Raw genomic sequence first — 18,209 nt, forward strand, 5'->3', positions numbered from 1 at the left:
TCATTCAAAACTTGTTAAATAATTGGAAAAACAGGAGAAAAAGGGTTGCAACATTTTATTTCTCGGGGATTTGTTTTGTACAGTTTCCACTGGACAATTTTTTATACATTTCTAATATTTGTTAATGCATTTGTTTCTGTGTTCATGTTTGTGTGTCATGTTCAGTTGAAGTGTATCAGTCACTCATTCATACCGTCGGTAATGTCAAGTCACAGTATAATATGGGTTATCATAAGCAAAAAAAGAAAAAAAATATTTGTTTTGTAAATAAATACATTGAAAGAGAGCGAAATGAGAGGACCAGAGAATACATCAGGACTGGTCAGTTATGACATATGAAAAAACACTTTATAAACATGTAGCATTGTAAACAATTATAGCCTAGATAGCATAATTTATTTGACAAAGCCAAGCACTAAGGCGTGGCTTGGGATTTTCAGACACCTTTGTCTCAGTTATACACATTTACACAATCTAGGCCAGAAGACCAACCCCCAAAAAATATCCCATTTCAAAATGTATCTTAATTATATATATATATTTTTTTTTTTTCAAATCCATGCCTAGGAGTTGTTCCTGACCAAATGGCCTGACAGGGAAACAGACACTAGAGCAAATGGCACCCTATTTCCTATGTGGTTCGCCATTTTTGACCAGGACCTAATAGGTCTCTGGTCAAAAGTAGTGCACTATATAGGGTATATAAGTGCCCATTTGGGACACAGACAGTTTCTCCTTGTCATTTGGTCAGGGGAAAAACTCATATCCCTTTACTATGCCTTAAAAAGCATCTCAGCAGTCGTTAAAAAATATGGATGATTCCTCCAGCTAATGTACATATTTCCAGGGGCATTGTACAATGGCGACCCTGGCCGTGACCCAAATCCCTGCAGTCGTCTCAGTGGGAGTCAGATATGCAACAATCAAAATCTATATATATTTTTTCATTACACACTTGTGTAAGAGAACAAAATATAAGCACCCCCCAAATTATAAATCATACACAGTTCCACTTGGACACTTGATTATCATTTTTTAAATGTAAATTTCACATTCCTGCATCCCAGATTTGTTCTAGGAAACTGTTGACCAGTCATCTCTGTTAATTGCCCTCTTGAAGAGGGCAAACACCTGAAAAAGAAGTCTTAAGCTCCCTCTCAAAATGCCACTATTCCCTCTATAAAATGTACCACAGTATGAGTCATAATGCCTATAAAACATAGTGGTCAAACAGGAAAATGGCACCAATTGTTTTCCCATCATCCATTTTTCCCAGTCTTTATTTTATTTTTTAGGAACACTTAAAACATGGGCTGCGTACAATGGCGACCCTGGCCGTGACCCGAATCCCTGCAGTCGTCTCAGTGGGAGGCTTACCCTGGCGTGATGTTTTGATAACCGCTCAAATCTCAACCGGACAAGGTGACTTAATATGTTTGCCTGTACTCCCCCACCAAAACGAAATGCTAATTAGCTGCTAAAGTGGCTATCATAAAGAACTACAAATACCATGATGACTGACGTATCGAGGCAAAGGTAAGAATCTCTGGATTAATTATCTAATGCTAGCTAAAAATGGATTGATGAATAAATTAGCTACATTTCTTTAATACATTTTTTTTTACAATTCTGTGAACTGTCTTGTGCACGTTTTAAATTGACACAATACCTGTTAAGCAAAGATGTCAGCTAGAGATGACATGGAGAAGCATGCAGGGATTTGTAGTCTTGCATGATTGTCTACTTGAAGTATTTTCAATTCTGCGAGTAAAAAAGAGAGCCGAATAATATTGAGTCACCTTGTCCTAGAGAGATCTACACGGTTATCAGCATGTCACCCCGGGGTAAAGCCTACACAAAACACCCTTTATTTTAAGTGTTTCTAAAAATCGCCTATGGGGAAAAATCAAATGGTTGGAAAAAACACGATTAGAATTATTTCCGTTTGACCACTAGGTATTATGGGTATTATTACACCTCCACTGTGGGGGTATATTGTGCACTATTTTTGACCAGAACTTCATGGACTCCTGGTCAAAAGTTGTTCATTAAATATGGAATAGGGTGCACTTCGGGACACAGCATAAACCTCTTGGGATGGCAGACTTTTGGAGAATATTTATTGCATTACTTGTTAGGTTGTTCATTCTCAGCCAATAACATAGCTTCCATTTAGCTTCCCATCTCAAGAGAAGTGTCTCTGAGTCCTTGTGCTAAATCAAGAAGTAGCTGAGAGAAGTCTCAGGACCAGTGATTGGTTGTTTTGGTTGATTGACTGGGTGTGGACAGCCAATAAGATTATGCCACTGAAACATTCTAGAACCATCCATATCCATGTAAATGGTATAGCTGCACAAAATCAAAAAACTTCAGTGAGTAGTGTCCATTTTGAATTGGCTGTTTAGTTCTTTGTGATAAGATGGGTTTGACTCATTATGTGCAAACATGGTAGTTTAGGTGGAGAAACCCCGGGGCACGTTCAGCAAGAACGCAACATTTTCTAACGTTCAGATAGAAATATTTCTATGTAAAAAATAAAAAAAACATGACATGTTAAATATGGAACAACGTTGGCCTCTCCATTTACAACGTCTGGCTACTGAACGTGGCCCTGTATTGGCCTGATACGATATCTGACCTGATAAACAGGGCCGGGAGCTTTTCCAGACCATGTGACCTGACTAGGAAAAACTCAGGGCCCTAATAATGTGCAGTGCAGTCTTTGCCTCAGGCTAAAATTACACTTGATGGCCCTGCATCATTCTAACGAACGTCTAAGACTGTCTGTCCCCCAGCTGCAGTGTGAGGTCTGCACAGTGAAATCAACAATGCATTACACTGTACAAAAAAAGAAAGCGAGCATCAATATTTAGTTAGACGGATCAGCATGATGGAATAAATGTTATTTTTGCCGATTTAAAATGACTGTTCTGACCCAATCCCACAGTGCAAAAGCAGTAGAGAATGCCACATTCAGAGAAACCACATCATGGAACTATAAGACGAGGAAAATAGAGCAGCAATGTTTTTGCACAAAACGTGTGCACATTCAAGGAAATATTAAGAAAATTAAATGAATCAAGTCAAAAGTTATGTAAAATCACCCTCAAGTCTTTAGTTGGTCAGGATTGGCACTTGTTTTTCTTCATAAATATAAATATGTTTATTTTGTGTTTTTATTTTACGTTTCTGGAAGTCTGTTGGTAGACTGCACGCAGAAGTCGAGAGAAAAAATAAGGAGGACTTCTGATTTTATAAATGCCCCCCCCACTTGTTAGTCAAAAGTTCTTTAGCAAATTTTTTCATGTTTTCCAAGATTTATTTAGTCTCAAAATGTCAGTTAGGAACACTTGTTCTGTGGACAACCATTTCCCTTTAGAGGACCAAAGTGCATAGACTCCTATAATAGCCTATTACTGTTACTTACTGTCCATGTTAGATCAATGACAAGCTTAGTCTCTCACCAACGTCAATACATTTTTGCATGTCAACCAAAGGGCAACGTGTCCGTAACCATTTTGCAGACCATGAAAAATCACCATTTTGCAGACCGTGAAAAATCACCATTTTGCAGACCATGAAAAAACACCATTTTGCAGATTGAACATAATAACAAGCTATGACATTGTACAAAGTCATGGCCCACATCCTCACAGGGTCAACCTACCGAGACATCACGTCAGGAAGGACAATATAACCATAAGGGATGATTTTCTATATAAACATGTGCAATGACTAGGCTCCTCATAGCTAGCATATCAAGTAAAAAATATATATATATTTTTTAAAGATGAGTTACAGATAGATGCCCTTCCAAAATGAAAGTTTAGGCATTAAGTTTGAAATAAAAACAGCTCTGTAAATTCTGATTTTGTTTACCTCAAACCAGTTTGGTTCTGCTCAACCAGGGGAAACAGTGGATCCACAGAACAAGCTGTGACTGAAGAGGACATACAAATTGTACATCTATCGCTACCTCACACAGTGCCGGTCAGTCAAACTGTCACCACTAAACTGTTTAGGCTCCACTCAACCCAGAGACTGATCTATGATCAGTTTTGCTTTTGCCCCATTAAAATGTTACAGGTCAAGATTTAAAGGAGGGCAAGCTGATCCTAGATCTGTCTCTTAAGGGCATATCAATCTAACCATATTTTCAGTCATGTAGCAGAAAGGAGAAAAGGCTTCCATAATATACCTAGGTTGAAGATAACAAAAAAAAGGTTAAAAAGACAACGTAATAATTGACATGTGGAAGAGTTTGAAAAAAAAAAATAATAGAAAATGACAAAGTGAATTGTAAGCAGTTCACCAACAAAGTAGGAAATAAACAATGGATTTCAGCTAACTGCTCAGCAAACAACTTTTACATTTTCATTCTATGAATTTGAAACGTTTTTTTCCATCCAGTTGATGGTCACGATTTCAATGCTAATCTAACGAATGTGTTTATTTTCCAACTCTCCACATGAAATCACTATAATGTTTTTATCCTGTTTATTTTTCAACTGAGCATATTACCAGACAGTACACACCCCTGCACTTCCTCAAGAAAAAAAATGTCAAAACAAAAAATGTAATTTTCTCCTAAAAAAAAATAGAGATTTTAAAGGATGCTGTGAATGTGATGCATTGTGGGTAGGTGCATTCTTAAAAATAAAAATCTAAGCACATAATCTCAATAGTGCCGATAAGGAAGTGGCAAAACATTGAGTGAACATACCGCATTGAAAACCCAATATAGCACAGAAAGAAAACATGCAATTTCGTTCCTTCAACAAGGTGGATAATGGAAGTTGATTCTCCTTGTGTAGCACTCATCCGTGTGAGCCGTGTGCAGTCTGCTGGCGTTGTATGCATGTGTGCATGAAGTGTCTGTGCAAATACATCTTAACTTAATTTCTGTTGCGGTTAGGTTAGGTTCGTCACGGTCTAAAAAAAACAAAACACTTATCCCTTGCCAAACCCTGGTTGTCGTTAGATGCATGACACCTTGTCTGATATAGTGCCTTTACCTCTGGCCAGAGGCTCCCTAGGTGGCGAAACGAGTGGCCTCTACCTCTGGCCAGAGGCTCCCTAGGTGGCGAAACGAGTGGCCTCTACCTCTGGCCAGAGGCTCCCTAGGTGGCGAAACGAGTGGCCTCTACCTCTGGCCAGAGGCTCCCTAGGTGGCGAAACGAGTGGCCTCTACCTCTGGCCAGAGGCTCCCTAGGTGGCGAAACGAGTGGCCTCTACCTCTGGCCAGAGGCTCCCTAGGTGGCGAAACGAGTGCACTAAGAGGAACAAAGTGTTATTTAAAATGCACCTTATGAGAAGAATAAGGGGAGCTGTACACTTTTCTAATGCGACAGTGAATAATAGATATCAATACCCAGTACGTGTGGCCATCACAAATGGTACCCGGTACGATGCAACGCTGAGTGCCTGGACACAGCCCTTAGCCGTGGTATATTGGCCATATACACCACACCTCGGGCCTTATTATAAACTGATTACCAATGTAATTAGAGCAGTAAAAATACATGTTGTCATAACCGTTTTATACGGTCTGATATACCACATATGGTCGGGTCAATCAGCATTCAGGGCTTGAACCACCTAGTTTATAATAGCAATAAGGCACCTTGGGGGTTTGTGGTATATGGGCAATATAACATGGCTAAGGGCTGTTTCCAGGCACTCCGCGTTGCGTCGTGCATAAGAAAAGCCCTTAACCGTGGTATATTGGCCATATACCACAACCCCCCTCAGACCTTATTGCTTAAAAATAATATCTTGGTTCAATTTTCTAAGACTTAAATGATGGCACTCTCACACCCTGACTCTCTCACTACCTCTCCCAACAATAATTCCAGGTGTTTGGCAAAAGGATACTGCGTGACTGTAGGTAGGGCAATAGGAACACCATGCAAACCCTAGCATACATACACACCGGGGGGGGACACACACCAAATCAGAGGCCTAATGCAACTCAGCCAGCACAAACATATCTATTTACACTGGAGCTCTGTTCCAAATGACACCCTATTCCCTATATAGTACACTACTTTAGACCAGGGCCCTATATAGTACACTATTTTAGACCAGGGCCCTATTCCCTATATTAGTACACTATTTTAGACCAGGGCCCTATTTCCTATATAGTACACTACTTTAGACCAGGGCCCTAATCCCTATATAGTACACTATTTTAGACCAGGGCCCATAGGGCTTAGCATGCCATTCAGAACGCATCCCGGGCCCAAAACCCTCCAACCTTACATGCAGGTGAGTAAATAGGATATCACAGTGAATCTGACATTGATGCCTGACTTACGTGAAGCTGAGTTACATGTTTTTTTCTCAAGTTAGTGTAGCCCCTCAAACCCCCCCCCCCCCCAGCGGTCTGCCGTTTTAATAGCTAGAATCACGTCATAATTCAAATCTATCGTTATTAAGAACACAGCACACCACGAACATTATATCTCTAGCTATATCAACTTCAGATCAAGCTAGCAACCTAGGTATTTTACTGTTACACGATTCAATATGGACCCCCCCCCCCTCACCTTAAATCCCCATCGACGCCCAGAAGTTTTCCTGATTTTACGATTTAGACCCCAAACATGTTGTTCCACCCTCATCATCCCTCCCCAGGTCCAAGAAATCATCTGACGCAAACAAAAAAAGTTGCTAAAAGTTGTAAGAAATTAAATAGTAGAGAAAGGACCGTCAGTTCTAGAAGGAGAGAACCTTGGGTCAACACTCCAAACCAGAATTACTAAGAATCCCCAGAATTGTTCTAGTGGAACCCTGTATGTCTGATCAGACAGAAACCAATGTGAATGAGGGTTTGGCCTCGGAGTTCTATTGCTAACAGTAAGGAAGTTTTCAGTCTGGGGACACTAGTCTTCAGGTGGTACACCGAGATGTGCTTCAGAACAGGCCGGGGGGGGGCTGACAAAAGCTAAATGAGGGGAAAGGATAAATAAGCGAAATAACACTCATCACTCGAGGTCAGATTTGACCCCCCACCTCCTAAAGGTCATCCCTACGGGCCGACAGGGAGCAGTCAAATCCACAACAAGCCACTGCTACTGGCAGAAGAACATCAGGACTATCAACAGTACTGGCGGTATTTCTCAATGTATCTATGCGTTTCAAACCTGCCCTGGTGTGTGATCACGGCCCTGGTGTGTGATCACGGCCCTGGTGTGTGATCACGGCCCTGGTGTGTGATCACGGCCCTGGTGTGTGATCACCGATCTGGAAGAGCTGTGTTTTAAATCATCAGGTCATGTGGTGCGAGTTCAGCTCTCCGATTGGCTCCTCAGCCGAGGCGTGGTGTTCTGTTAGAAGTGTCTGATCTGTTTGGGTAGGTAGAGACACGCTCACAGGATTGGGTAATAGGTTGGATAAAGCCTTCCATGGGATAGGAGGGACAGGACAACGTTCTATCTTCCACGGTTGAGCCTGGAAGGTCACAGTGGAGAAAGGATAGGGTACAGGAGACCCTGCATCAGTAGAGGTTGGGGTAGCAGAGCTAGCCACGGGCAGGGGCATATAGGATGGGTGGTGGTGGGAGGGACACAGGGACCCTAATTTACCTCAAAACCCTCCATTGGTAGGGGATATGGGGGAAGAAGTTAACCGAAAGCCTTCCAATGGGATCCATGGGTAAATGAGTGATGTTTGGATGAACCAAAGGGAGGGCGTTATAGCTGGAAGCCCTCCATGGGTGCTTCCTGCTGGGGGAAGAGGAACTGCTGGTTGACCTGGTCTACCTGAGGAGCCAGGTTCTGGTCCTCCTCCTCCACTCCAAAGTAGTGCTCTATCAGATCAAAGGCCTTCTGGTAGATCTCTTGGTTCTCATGGCTCTGAAGGAACTCGATCTTATCCAGACCTGGAGATGGAGAGGAGAGTTTATTCATACACCACGGTAGATTATGCAATTGCATGTATGCGGAAGTGCGTTTGTGTACTGTACGAACGTGTCTGTCTGTCTGTCTGGCACGTGCCTATACTGTCTGAATGTGTCTATACAGGTACCTCAGAACAGTAGCAGTTGTTTGTATTATACAGTGCATTTCAGCAAGTATTCAGACCCCTTGACCTTTTCCACATGTTGTATAAATCTACACACAACGCCCCATAATGACAAAGCGAAACACATGTTTTTCGATTAACCCCCCCCCCCCCCCAGAAATACCATAAGTATTCAGACCCTTTGCTATGAGAGTCGAAAATTAAGCTCAGGTGCATCCTGTTTTCATTGATCATCCTTGAGATGTTTCTACAACTTGATTGGAGTCCACATGTGGTAAATTCAATTGATTGGACATGATTTGGAAAGGCACACACCTGTCTATATAACGTCCCACAGTTGACAGTGCAAGTCAGAGCAAAAACCAAGCCATGAGGTGGAAGGAACTGTCCATAGACCTCCAAGACAGGATGGTGTCGAGGCACAGATCTGGTGAAGGGTACCAAAACATTTCTGCAGCATCGAAGGTCCTCAAGAAGAGTGGCCTCCATCATTCTTAAATGGAAGCCACCAATACTCTTCCTAGAGCTGGCCACCCAGCCAAACTGACCAATAAGGGTAGAAGGGTCAGGGAGGTGAAGAACCCGATGATCACTGACAGAGCTCCATAGTTCCTCTGTGGAGATGGGAGAACACTCCAGAAGGACAACCATCTCTGCAGCACTCCACCAGACCTTTGTTAGAGTAGCCAGATGGAAGCCACTCCTCAGTAAAAAGGCACATGACAGCCCGCTTGGAGTTTGCCAAAAGGCACCTGAGCATTAGAAACAAGATTCTCTGGTATGATGAAACCAAGATTGAACTCTTTGGCCTGAATGACAAGCGTCATATCTGGAGGAAACCTGGCACCATCCCTACGGTGAAGCATGGTGGTGTTATCATCATGCTGTGTGGATGTTCTTCAGCGGCAAGGACTGGGAGACTAGTCAGGATCGAGGGAAAGATGAACGGAGCAAAGTACAGAGAGATCTTTGATGAAAACTTGCTCCAGAGCGCTCAGGACCTCAGACTGGGGCGAAGGTTCACCTTCCATCAGGACAACGCAGGAGTGGCTTTGGGACAGGTCTCATAATGTCCTTGAGTGGCCCAGCCAGAGCCCGGAATTTAACCTGATCAAACATCTCTGGAGAGACCTGAAAATAGCTGTGCAGCGACGATCCCCATCCAACCTGACAGAGTTAGAGAGGATCTGCAGAGAAGAATGGGAGAAACTTCCCAAATACAGGTGAGCCAAGCTTGTAGCGTCATACCCAAGAAGACTGGAGGCTGTAATCGTTGCCAAAAGGTGCTTCAACAAAGTACTGAGTAAAGGGTCTGAATACTGTGATATTTATGGGGTATTGTCATTATGGGGTATTGTCATTATGGGGTATTGTCATTATGGGGTATTGTCATTATGGGGTATTGTTTGTAGATTTAAGTGGTGTGAATACTTTCCAAATGTACGTACTACAGTGATGGGGAAAAGTATTTGATCCTCTGCTGATTTTGTATGTTTGCCCACTGACAAAGAAATGATCCGTCTATCATTTGAATGGAAGGTTTATTTGAACAGTGAGAGACAGAATAACAACAACATCCAGAAAAAACGCATGTCAAAATGTTGTTAAAAAAAATCTACTTGCATTTTTAATGAGGGAAATAAGTATTTGACCCCTCTGCAAAACATGACTTAGTACTTGGTGGCAAAACCCTTGGTGGCAATCAGAGGTCAGACTTTTCTTGCAGTTGGCCACCAGGTTTGCACACATCTCAGGAGGGATTTTGTCCCACTCCTCTTTGCAGATCTTCTCCAACTCATTAAGGTTTCGAGGCTGACGTTTGGTAACTCCAAGCTTCAGCTCCCTCCACAGATTTTCTATGGGATTAAGGTCTGGAGACTGGCTAGGCCACTCCAGGACCTTAATGTGCTTCTTCTTGAGCCTCTCCTTTGTTGCCTTGGCCGTGTGTTTTGGGGAAGGAGGTTCTCACCCAAGATTTGACGGTACATGGCCCCGTTCATCATCCCTTTGATGCAGTGAAGTAGTCCTGTCCCCTTAGCAGAAAACACCCCCAAAGCATAATGTTTCCACCTCCATGTTTGACGGTGGGGATGGTGTTCTTGGGGTCATAGGCAGCATTCCTCCTTCTCCAAACACAGCGAGTTGAATTGATGCCAAAGAGCTCCACTTTGGTCTCATCTGACCACAACACTCACCCAGTTGTCCTCTGAATCAATCACATGTTCATTGGCAAACTTCAGACGGGCATGTATATGTGCTTTCTTGAGCAGGGGGACCTTGCGGGCGCTGCAGGATTTCAGTCCTTCACGGCGTAATGTGTTACCAATTATTTTCTTGGTGACTATGGTCCCAGCTGCCTTGAGATCATTGACAAGATCCTCCCGTGTAGTTCTGGGCTGATTCCTCACCGTTCTCATGATCATTGCAACTCCACGAGGTGAGATCTTGCATGGAGCCCCAGGCCAAGGGAGATTGGCAGTTCTTTTGTGTTTCTTCCATTTGCAAATAATCGCACCAACTGTTGTCACCTTCTCACCAAGCTGCTTGGCGATGGTCTTGTAGCCCATTCCAGCCTTCTGTAGGTCTACAATCTTGTCCCTGACATCCTTGGAGAGCTCTTTGGTCTTGGCCATGGTGGAGAGTTTGGAATCTGGTTGATTGATTGCTTCTGTGGACAGGTGTCTTTTATACAGGTAACAAACTGAGATTAGGAGCACTCCCTTTAAGAGTGTGCTACTAATCACAGCTCATTACCTGTATAAAAGACACCTGGAAATCTTTCTGATTGAGACAGGGTCTAATACCTACATTCCCCCATTAAAATGCAAACAATTTATAACATTTGACATGCATTTTTCTGGATTTTTGTTGTTGTTGTTATTCTGTCTCTCACTGTTCAAATAAACCTACCATTAAAATTATAGACTGATCATTTCTTTGTCAGTGGGCAAACGTACAAAATCAGCAGGGGATCAAATACTATTTTCCCTCACTGTAGCTTTCTTACATCAACTAACTAATATACATCACTGTATAGGCCTCAGAGAGAGCAGTAGGGGTTGATGTTTGTATGTACATACCATAGGCCTCCTCTATGAGAGAGCAGTAGGGGTTGATGTGTGTATGTACTATAGGCCTCCTATGAGAGAGCAGTAGGGGTTGATGTGTGTATGTACCATAGGCCTCCTCTATGAGAGAGCAGTAGGGGTTGATGCCGGTACCACTGGGTCCTGCATCCTGCTTGGCCTCTTGGTCTCCCAGTCTCAAAATGTTCTCCAGACCGTTCAGAGACACCTGGACTATCTTACTGTCCATCACTGTCAACAAGTCACACAGAGGCTTGATACAGCCCAGGTTCACCAGGTACCTAGAGAGAGAAGAGAGAGATCAGAGAATTAAAGATGGAGAAAAAGGGAGAGACAGGAAGAGATTGTGTCGGACCTGGACCGTGACAGTAAATCTCAGAAAGACAAAAAATAATGGTGTTCCAAAAAAAGGTCCAGTTACCCGGACAACGAATAAACAAATTCCATCTAGACACCGTTGCCCTAGAGCACACAAACAACTATACATACCTCGGCCTAAACATCAGCACCACAAACAACTATACATACCTCGGCCTAAACATCCCCACCACAAACAACTGTACATACCTCGGCCTAAACATCCCCACCACAAACAACTGTACATACCTCGGCCTAAACATCAGCACCACAAACAACTATACATACCTTGGCCTAAACATCAGCACCACAAACAACTGTACATACCTCGGCCTAAACATCAGCACCACAAACAACTATACATACCTCGGCCTAAACATCAGCACCAAACAACTATACATACCTCGGCCTAAACATCCCCACCACAAACAACTATACATACCTCGGCCTAAACATCAGCACCAAACAACTATACATACCTCGGCCTAAACATCCCCACCACAAACAACTGTACATACCTCGGCCTAAACATCCCCACCACAAACAACTGTACATACCTCGGCCTAAACATCCCCACCACAAACAACTGTACATACCTCGGCCTAAACATCCCCACCACAAACAACTGTACATACCTCGGCCTAAACATCCCCACCACAAACAACTGTACATACCTCGGCCTAAACATCCCCACCACAAACAACTGTACATACCTCGGCCTAAACATCCCCACCACAAACAACTGTACATACCTCGGCCTAAACATCCCCACCACAAACAACTGTACATACCTCGGCCTAAACATCCCCACCACAAACAACTGTACATACCTCGGCCTAAACATCCCCACCACAAACAACTATACATACCTCGGCCTAAACATCCCCACCACAAACAACTGTACATACCTCGGCCTAAACATCCCCACCACAAACAACTGTACATACCTCGGCCTAAACATCCCCACCACAAACAACTGTACATACCTCGGCCTAAACATCCCCACCACAAACAACTATACATACCTCGGCCTAAACATCAGCACCACAAACAACTGTACATACCTCGGCCTAAACATCCCCACCACAAACAACTGTACATACCTCGGCCTAAACATCAGCACCACAAACAACTATACATACCTCGGCCTAAACATCCCCACCACAAACAACTGTACATACCTCGGCCTAAACATCAGCACCACAAACAACTATACATACCTCGGCCTAAACATCCCCACCACAAACAACTGTACATACCTCGGCCTAAACATCAGCACCAAACAACTATACATACCTCGGCCTAAACATCCCCACCACAAACAACTGTACATACCTCGGCCTAAACATCCCCACCACAAACAACTGTACATACCTCGGCCTAAACATCCCCACCACAAACAACTGTACATACCTCGGGCTAAACATCCCCACCACAAACAACTATACATACCTCGGCCTAAACATCAGCACCAAACAACTATACATACCTCGGCCTAAACATCCCCACCACAAACAACTATACATACCTCGGCCTAAACATCCCCACCACAAACAACTGTACATACCTCGGCCTAAACATCCCCACCACAAACTGTACATACCTCGGCCTAAACATCCCCACCACAAACTGTACATACCTCGGCCTAAACATCCCCACCACAAACAACTATACATACCTCGGCCTAAACATCCCCACCACAAACAACTATACATACCTCGGCCTAAACATCCCCACCACAAACAACTATACATACCTCGGCCTAAACATCCCCACCACAAACAACTATACATACCTCGGCCTAAACATCCCCACCACAAACAACTGTACATACCTCGGCCTAAACATCCCCACCACAAACAACTGTACATACCTCGGCCTAAACATCCCCACCACAAACAACTATACATACCTCGGCCTAAACATCCCCACCACAAACAACTATACATACCTCGGCCTAAACATCAGCACCAAACAACTATACATACCTCGGCCTAAACATCCCCACCACAAACAACTATACATACCTCGGCCTAAACATCAGCACCAAACAACTATACATACCTCGGCCTAAACATCCCCACCACAACAACTATACATACCTCGGCCTAAACATCCCCACCACAAACAACTGTACATACCTCGGCCTAAACATCCCCACCACAAACTGTACATACCTCGGCCTAAACATCCCCACCACAAACTGTACATACCTCGGCCTAAACATCCCCACCACAAACAACTATACATACCTCGGCCTAAACATCCCCACCACAAACAACTATACATACCTCGGCCTAAACATCCCCACCACAAACAACTGTACATACCTCGGCCTAAACATCCCCACCACAAACAACTATACATACCTCGGCCTAAACATCCCCACCACAAACAACTATACATACCTCGGCCTAAACATCCCCACCACAAACAACTGTACATACCTCGGCCTAAACATCCCCACCACAAAGCTCTGAGAGACAAGGCAAGGGTCTTCTAATCTGTCAATTCAAATAAAATTCCTTTGGAATTTGAATGTAAAGTTTACTGTTCATATAAATAAACCGATGCAGCCTTTTTTTCTCCCCAATTTCATGATTTCATGATTACGATCTTGTCTCATTGCTGCAACTCCCCTACAGGCTCGGGAGAGCAAAACCGTGCTTTTTAACACCTGCTCGCTTGACCCGGAAATCAGCTACACCAATGGGTTGGATGAAACTCCAGCATTTCACTGGTCATCTCCAAAGCCAACAACTCCTTTGGTCGCCTTTCCTTCCAGTTCTCTGCTGCCAATGACTGGAACAAATGGGCAAAATCACTGAAGCTAGAGACTCATATCTCCCTCAATTGGGTTAAGAACCAGCTGTCAGAGCAGCTCACAGATCACTGCACCTGTACATAGCCCATCTGTAAAACAGCCCATCTAACTACCTCATCCCCATATAGTCATTTTGTGTTGCTCTTTTGCACCACAGTATCTCTACTTGCATATCATCATCTGCACATCTTACACAGTGTTAACACTAAATTGTAATTATTTCACCTCTATGGCCTATTTATTGCCTTTACCTCCCTAATCTTCTACATTTGCACACACTGCACATATATTTTTGTATTGTGTTATTGACCGTACGCTTGTTAATGTGTAACTCTGTTGTTTTTGTCGCACTGCTTTGCTTTATCTTGGCCAGGTCTCAGTTGTAAATGAGAACTCGTTTTCAACTGGCCTACCTGGTTAAATAAAGGTGAAATAAAAAATAATACACTGCTCAACTGACAACCGAAGCCAGCCTGCAGGTGCCCGAACCCACCACAAGGAGTCGCTAGAGCGCGATGAGCCAAGCCCCCTCGGCCAAACCCTACCGAACGACACTGGGCCAATTGTCCTACGGGACTTCAGGTCACGGCTGGTAATGACTACAGCCTGGGATCGAACCCCAGGCGGTAGTAACGTCGCAACACTGCGATGCAGTGCCTTAGAACGATGCGCAACACTGGGAGAACTACTGTTCATTTTTTATTGTTTATTTCACTTGCTTTGGCAATGTAGACATATGTTTCCCCATGCCAATAAAAATCCCTTTGAAGAGAGAGAGCAAGAGAGAGAGCAGGACTTGTGTGAGAGACGGCAACATGAACCCTAGATAATGAATATGGAATGTGTTCGGTACAATCCAGACGCCTGACAAAATGCAGAGGCCCGAGACAGAACGTGTGTTAGTGTCTCGTGACATTCCACTGACGGAGGGAAAAAGAACTGCAACGTCATTCAACAACAGACAAAAAGCTTTCAACTAGGCCTCACACACACACACACACACACACACACACACACACACACACACGGATAGCTCCTGTTTGATATAACGGGGACAACCTTGGTATTACCGAATGCAGACCATGGAAACACTGCTAAGACTGGAATCAGACTCCAGGAGGAAACAGTGAAAAACGAACACCAATCCCATAGACCCCTCCCTCTTCTGACATGGACTAGGTTTCTTTACACGTTCAGCTACTGTCCCCTCCCTCTCTAATCCTGTCCCGGTGAGGAGCGTCCCCTCCCTCTCTAGTCCTGTCCCGGTGAGGAGCGTCACACCTCTCTATAATCCTGTCCTGGTGAGGAGCGTCCCACCTCGCTCTAATCCTGTCCTGGTGAGGAGCGTCCCCTCCCTCTCTAATCCTGTCCTGGTGAGGAGCGTCCCATTTCTCTAATCCTGTCCTGGTGAGGAGCGTCCCCTCTCTCTAATCCTGTCCTGGTGAGGAGCGTCCCCTCCCTCTCTAATCCTGTCCTGGTGAGGAGCGTCCCCTCCCTCTCTAATCCTGTCCTGGTGAGGAGCGTCCCCTCCCTCTCTAATCCTGTCCTGGTGAGGAGCGTCACACCTCTCTATAATCCTGTCCTGGTGAGGAGCGTCCCACCTCGCTCTAATCCTGTCCTGGTGAGGTGGGCGTGGCTTTATTGCCCGATCTGTCCTGGTGAGGTGGGCGCGGCTTTATTGCCCGATCTGTCCTGGTGAGGTGGGCGCGGCTTTATTGCCCGATCTGTTCTGGTGAGGTGGGCGCGGCTTTATTGCCCGATCTGTTCTGGTGAGGTGGGCGCGGCTTTATTGCCTGATCTGTTCTGGTGAGGTGGGCGCGGCTTTATTGCCTGATCTGTTCTGGTGAGGTGGGCGTGGCTTTATTGCCTGATCTGTTCTGGTGAGGTGGGCGTGGCTTTATTACCTGATCTGTTCAGGTGGGCGTGGCTTTATTACCTGATCTGTTCAGGTGGGCGTGGCTTTATTACCTGATCTGTTCAGGTGGGCGTGGCTTTATTACCTGATCTGTTCAGGTGGGCGTGGCTTTATTACCTGATCTGTTCAGGTGGGCGTGGCTTTATTACCTGATCTGTTCAGGTGGGCGTGGCTTTATTACCTGATCTGTTCAGGTGGGCGTGGCTTTATTACCTGATCTGTTCAGGTGGGCGTGGCTTTATTACCTGATCTGTTCAGGTGGGCGTGGCTTTATTACCTGATCTGTTCAGGTGGGCGTGGCTTTATTACCTGATCTGTTCAGGTGGGCGTGGCTTTATTGCCTGATCTGTTCAGGTGGGCGTGGCTTTATTACCTGATCTGTTCAGGTGGGCGTGGCTTTATTACCTGATCTGTTCTGGTGTTCCTCCAGAGGTGGCGTTAGTGATGGCCCAGGCTGCTTCCTTCCTGGTTCTGAACTCTGCCTTCTGCAGGATGTCGATCAGCACAGGGAAGATGTTGGCGTCGATCACCGTCTTAGGAGAGGAGAAACGAGAGGAAGTGAAAACAGTTGAGTGGAGACAGAGATGCCCGCAACCTAAACTGGAGAGAGGCAACACAAGCCCTTTATGCAGACCGAAGACTGAGATAAGACCCAGATCCTGAAGACCTCTTTGGACCTGTGTAGTGTCTGTACTGTACCAGTCTGTGTTACGCATCTGTAACTGTAGAGAACGGTATCTGGACCTCACCTGTATCTGAGCCTTGTTGCCAGGGGTGATGTTTGTCTGTGTATAAAGTCTGGACCTCACCTGTATCTGAGCCCTGTTGCCAGGGGTGATGTTTGTATGTCTGTGTGTAAAGTCTGGACCTCACCTGTATCTGAGCCCTGTTGCCAGCGGTGATGTTGGAGACGGTCCAGCAGGCTTCTTTCCGGATGGATTCTTTAGGACTACTCAGCAGGTGGAGCAGACAAGGCAGGGCTGAACAGTTCAACACCACCTGCGTCTGGATGTCGTCTCCCGTGACGATGTTCCCCACTGCTCTCAGAGCAGGAGACGCCACCTTGTAGTCCGTGTGCCTGACAGAGGGAACATTCAAAAGTTACTACGCTGAGGCCCCTGAAGTCTGGACGCACAAACACACACAACTCTACGAGGCGCCTACAGAAACACACACACTTACATGAGCAGCTCTACAAGGCGCCTGCAGACGCCGGAGTCGATGACAGCCTGGATCTTCTCGTTGGGTCCGTCAGAGAGGTAGGACAGAGCCCAGCAAGCATCTGCTAACAGATCTGAATCACTGCTGAACAACAGTCTAGACAGGACCTGCAGACAAGGGGACACCTGAGAGACAGAGGACAGACAGGGGGACAGTTAGTGTATTCTATCAGAGAGGTAGGACAGACAGGGAGACAGTTAGTGTATTCTATCAGAGAGGTAGGACAGTCAGGGAGACAGTTAGTGTATTATATCAGAGAGGTAGGACAAGGCCCAGTAGGCGTTCTGCCGCACTAGGCGAGACCAAAACTAGCGAGACCAAAAAACATGCTAAATGACGTTGAAAATAAGTGAAAATACATTTTCCAGGATGTTGAAAAAAAAAAATCTATATTTTCCGGATGTTAAAGTCAGGCCCATTTTTTGGTTCTGAACGATTAAAGTTAAAAATAAGTACATTTATAGACGTTAATGTTTGGGCCCAATCAAGGCTGGTCCAGACAGGACCAAATCTGAATCAAACAGACGTCCGTGATTGGTTCAGATTCCGACCCGACCAAAAACCAATGTCTGTGGACGTGGAAATCAAGGCCGGACCGAACAGAATTAAGAAATACATTTTAAAAAAGATGTCGACATTGGTCCGTGCTTACTGGGCTGTAGCCTACCACATTGGTCCGTACTTACTGGGCTGCATGTTGCCTACCACGTCGGTCCGTGCTTACTGGGCTGTAGCCTACCACGTCGGTCTGTGCTTACTGGGCTGTATGTAGCCTACCACG

General features: G+C 44.9%; 1 protein-coding gene across 1 annotated transcript in view; it reads right to left on the bottom strand.

Moving 5' to 3' along the window:
* Positions 1-40: 40 nt before the first annotated feature.
* Positions 41-18,209, bottom strand: part of LOC109903297 (importin subunit alpha-7) — a 42,356-nt gene continuing 24,187 nt past the window's right edge. Inside the window, exons 8-12 of the mRNA XM_031789073.1 lie at positions 17,390-17,553; positions 17,081-17,285; positions 16,613-16,740; positions 11,202-11,392; positions 41-7,882 (exon numbers count right to left, since the gene is read on the bottom strand). Coding sequence (XP_031644933.1) covers positions 7,695-7,882; positions 11,202-11,392; positions 16,613-16,740; positions 17,081-17,285; positions 17,390-17,553 — 876 coding nt within the window. The 3' untranslated portion in view covers positions 41-7,694. The remainder of the gene's footprint in view (positions 7,883-11,201; positions 11,393-16,612; positions 16,741-17,080; positions 17,286-17,389; positions 17,554-18,209) is intronic.

Source organism: Oncorhynchus kisutch, linkage group LG14 (assembly GCF_002021735.2).
Source record: "Oncorhynchus kisutch isolate 150728-3 linkage group LG14, Okis_V2, whole genome shotgun sequence".
Taxonomy (NCBI): domain Eukaryota; kingdom Metazoa; phylum Chordata; class Actinopteri; order Salmoniformes; family Salmonidae; genus Oncorhynchus; species Oncorhynchus kisutch.